General features: G+C 45.6%; 1 protein-coding gene across 1 annotated transcript; it reads right to left on the minus strand.

Moving 5' to 3' along the window:
• Positions 1 to 906: 906 nt before the first annotated feature.
• LOC136499872 (transcription factor WRKY19-like) lies at positions 907 to 2,213 on the minus strand. The gene is made up of 3 exons (XM_066495374.1): positions 2,061 to 2,213; positions 1,866 to 1,970; positions 907 to 1,596 (listed from the first exon to the last, which is right to left on the minus strand). The coding sequence occupies exons 1-3, from the start codon at positions 2,102 to 2,104 to the stop codon at positions 1,080 to 1,082; spliced, it is 666 nt and encodes a 221-aa protein (XP_066351471.1). The 5' UTR covers positions 2,105 to 2,213; the 3' UTR covers positions 907 to 1,079.
• Positions 2,214 to 2,561: the final 348 nt, after the last annotated feature.

Genomic DNA, 2,561 nt, shown 5'->3' on the forward strand with positions numbered 1-2,561 from the left:
AACAACATTCCATAAGAACTTCATAGAATTTTTAGAACACAGTCTATTGTTTCAAAGGGCTTCTTAGAAAAATTTTCCAATAAAATTCAAATCGTCGAATTCCATGATTTTTCTTTTGTTCCAATGGCCTGACCTTGGCTAAGTCAAAGTATATATTATAAAAATGTGTTCATATGTATGGTCAACTAATAACTTGTACTGTATAAAATTTTAGATGATGCTGGTTAAAAAAAAAAAGTCTGACTTTACGTTCTATTTGGTGGTGCTTCATCAACTCTAGAAATATATGTATTATTAGAGCTAACTATCTGTAACTCTAGAAAAATCTTAGATGCGTAGTTAGAGGTATTACGCATTAGATACGAGTAGGTAGTTAGTATAAACAAAACATTTTGGAGTTAGAGGTACGGTGTAAATTTAAACAAAACATTTTGCCTAGATCAGACTAAATTTAAATATTTAAATTATTTTAGTTTAATCTACGAACTACTACATGTAAACAAATCATTTTTTGTTTAAAGTCTCTGAGAGGTGGAGCTGTGTCCATGCTACTTAGTTCTTGTCCACGTTATTCATGCTGAATTGCTACTCCAGCCGCCGGTGGAGCACACAAAAATATTTTTGATATTGTTTGGAGGAAGAGACAACTGGACTGCTCTTGCTTGTCCTTTTTTACATACAGACACTCTGCATCATCCTCTTTGCCAAAAAAAAAAGGTGGGGGCCTAAGGAACATTGACTCGGGAGTAAAGATTTTAATCGCCCTCCCATTGCCTTGCATGACTCGGGAGTTCCATAGGAACATTGATTTGTTTTCGCTCTATTTCTATATATGAAAATAATATATCCTGAATATTAGAATATACGTAAATCAGCAGGCACAGCTTGCAGAAATGAACTGTTGGATTGAAATTAGCAGTGGTATTTCGATTTTGATGAACCAAGAAAACAAAAGTAACATGCGAATCTCTAGTAAGCTTCGGCATGTAATAAAGGAACAAAAAGAAGAAGAAAAAGAAGAAGACATCTGTATCATATTAGTTTGTCGAAGTAAAATCAATTGCCTTCCACTGATCAATTTACAAAAAATGGAAGAACCTGATAGACCCAAATCTGCCTGCATCTACCACCTCCTCCGGCACGGCGCCGGCGGCACCCGAGAAGGCGTCGTGGCACTCGGTGCTGCAGGACGCCGGCTTCTGCTCCACGGCGCCGTCGCCGGCGCCCCACGGGTACGTCTCGGACCGCCGCAGCGCCAGCACGGGCGGGTTACTGATCTCCGGCGGTGTGCCTCGCCGCGCCGCCGCCGCCGCCGCGCTGGAAGAGGGCGAGCCGCCGCCGCTGGCATTGGTGGCCGCGGCCGGCGGTTCTTGCGGCGCCGCCCCGGACGAGGAGTCGAAGCAAATGGAGACGGCCTTCCCGGACGAGGTCTGCAGCTGGAACTCGGAGGGGGAGAGCGGGAGGAAGGCGCTGTTGCACGAGTGCTCGTTGTAGTAGGTGACCGCGTACAATGGCGGGTCGCTGTGGTCCTTCTGCTGCACCTGCTTCGTGGCCGGGCAGTTCATGTTGTCCTTGTACGTGCATCTGTAGTAATACCTGCAGCGGAGACAAGAAGAACCTGTGTGAGCAAGTGGAATGAACATCTGCTGAAATTTGGCCCGCCGATTTGGATGCGGAGAATGGGATGAAACAAACGGCAAAGTCAAAGGAGGTTGGCTAATACTATAAAGGCGGATTCTTTGCTGGCGAGGATAGATTTCTCAGAACACGCGCAGGCAGATGCAGAATCCCTTTCCCCCGTCCGGTAAATAAAGTAAAACAAACGAGGAAAGAAACAAAACAAGTAAAATCCGGGCGGACCGGACCTGGGGAAGTTGGTGTTGTTGATCTTCTTCTCGCCGTACTTCCTCCATTGGTGGCCATCGTTGTGCGGCGCGAAGGTGTCCACCTTCCTCATCCGCTTCTCCTTCCTGCCAAGAAAACGAAATCAGGCGCCGCCCTACAAATTGAACCGCGCAGGTGCAAAGATCACAGGGCGAAACCCAGCCGCAGTTAGTTACCTCGAATTGATCTGCGAGTGATGCGAACTCGGCGCCGGAGACATTGCTTGGTTCCGGTGGAGGAAGGAATCAAGAAATGCAGGGACGGGACCGACCGGAGGAGGAGAGGGGTGAGGAAGAAGACGCTGGCAGGCGGCCGGCTGTGGGAGCAGATTGGCAGCAGTTGCAGGCCACCGCGCTTTTAAGGCTGTCTGCGACAACCGACGCCCAAAATACAACGCCCATTTACTTTTGGGTACGCTACACACAAATAATTCAATATCTATTTTTGTTATCTTCTTCAATAATAATACTTAAAAAATATTTCTTTTTACACACGGGTCTAAAGAAAAGAGATACTCAAATTTAGATTATGTCTTTTCTTACATCTAAACTATAATTATTATATTTAAAATTTATTTTAGATTTGAGTTTTGTAATGGCTCCTACTGAAGACAGCCAGTTCGAAAGCGTACTTGACCAGACACCACACCAGGGCAAGGAGAGGAGGAGCAGCCCTTT

Source organism: Miscanthus floridulus, chromosome 1 (assembly GCF_019320115.1).
Source record: "Miscanthus floridulus cultivar M001 chromosome 1, ASM1932011v1, whole genome shotgun sequence".
Lineage (NCBI taxonomy): Eukaryota > Viridiplantae > Streptophyta > Magnoliopsida > Poales > Poaceae > Miscanthus > Miscanthus floridulus.

Excerpts from the sequence above, each read along its gene's own strand:
- LOC136499872 (XM_066495374.1), bottom strand. The coding sequence starts at position 2,104 with ATGTCTCCGGCGCCGAGTTCGCATCACTCGCAGATCAATTCGAG. Across the intron at positions 1,971-2,060 it reads CACTCGCAGATCAATTCGAG|GAAGGAGAAGCGGATGAGGA; the intron begins GTAACTAACTGC and ends TTTTCTTGGCAG. Across the intron at positions 1,597-1,865 it reads AACAACACCAACTTCCCCAG|GTATTACTACAGATGCACGT; the intron begins GTCCGGTCCGCC and ends TCTCCGCTGCAG.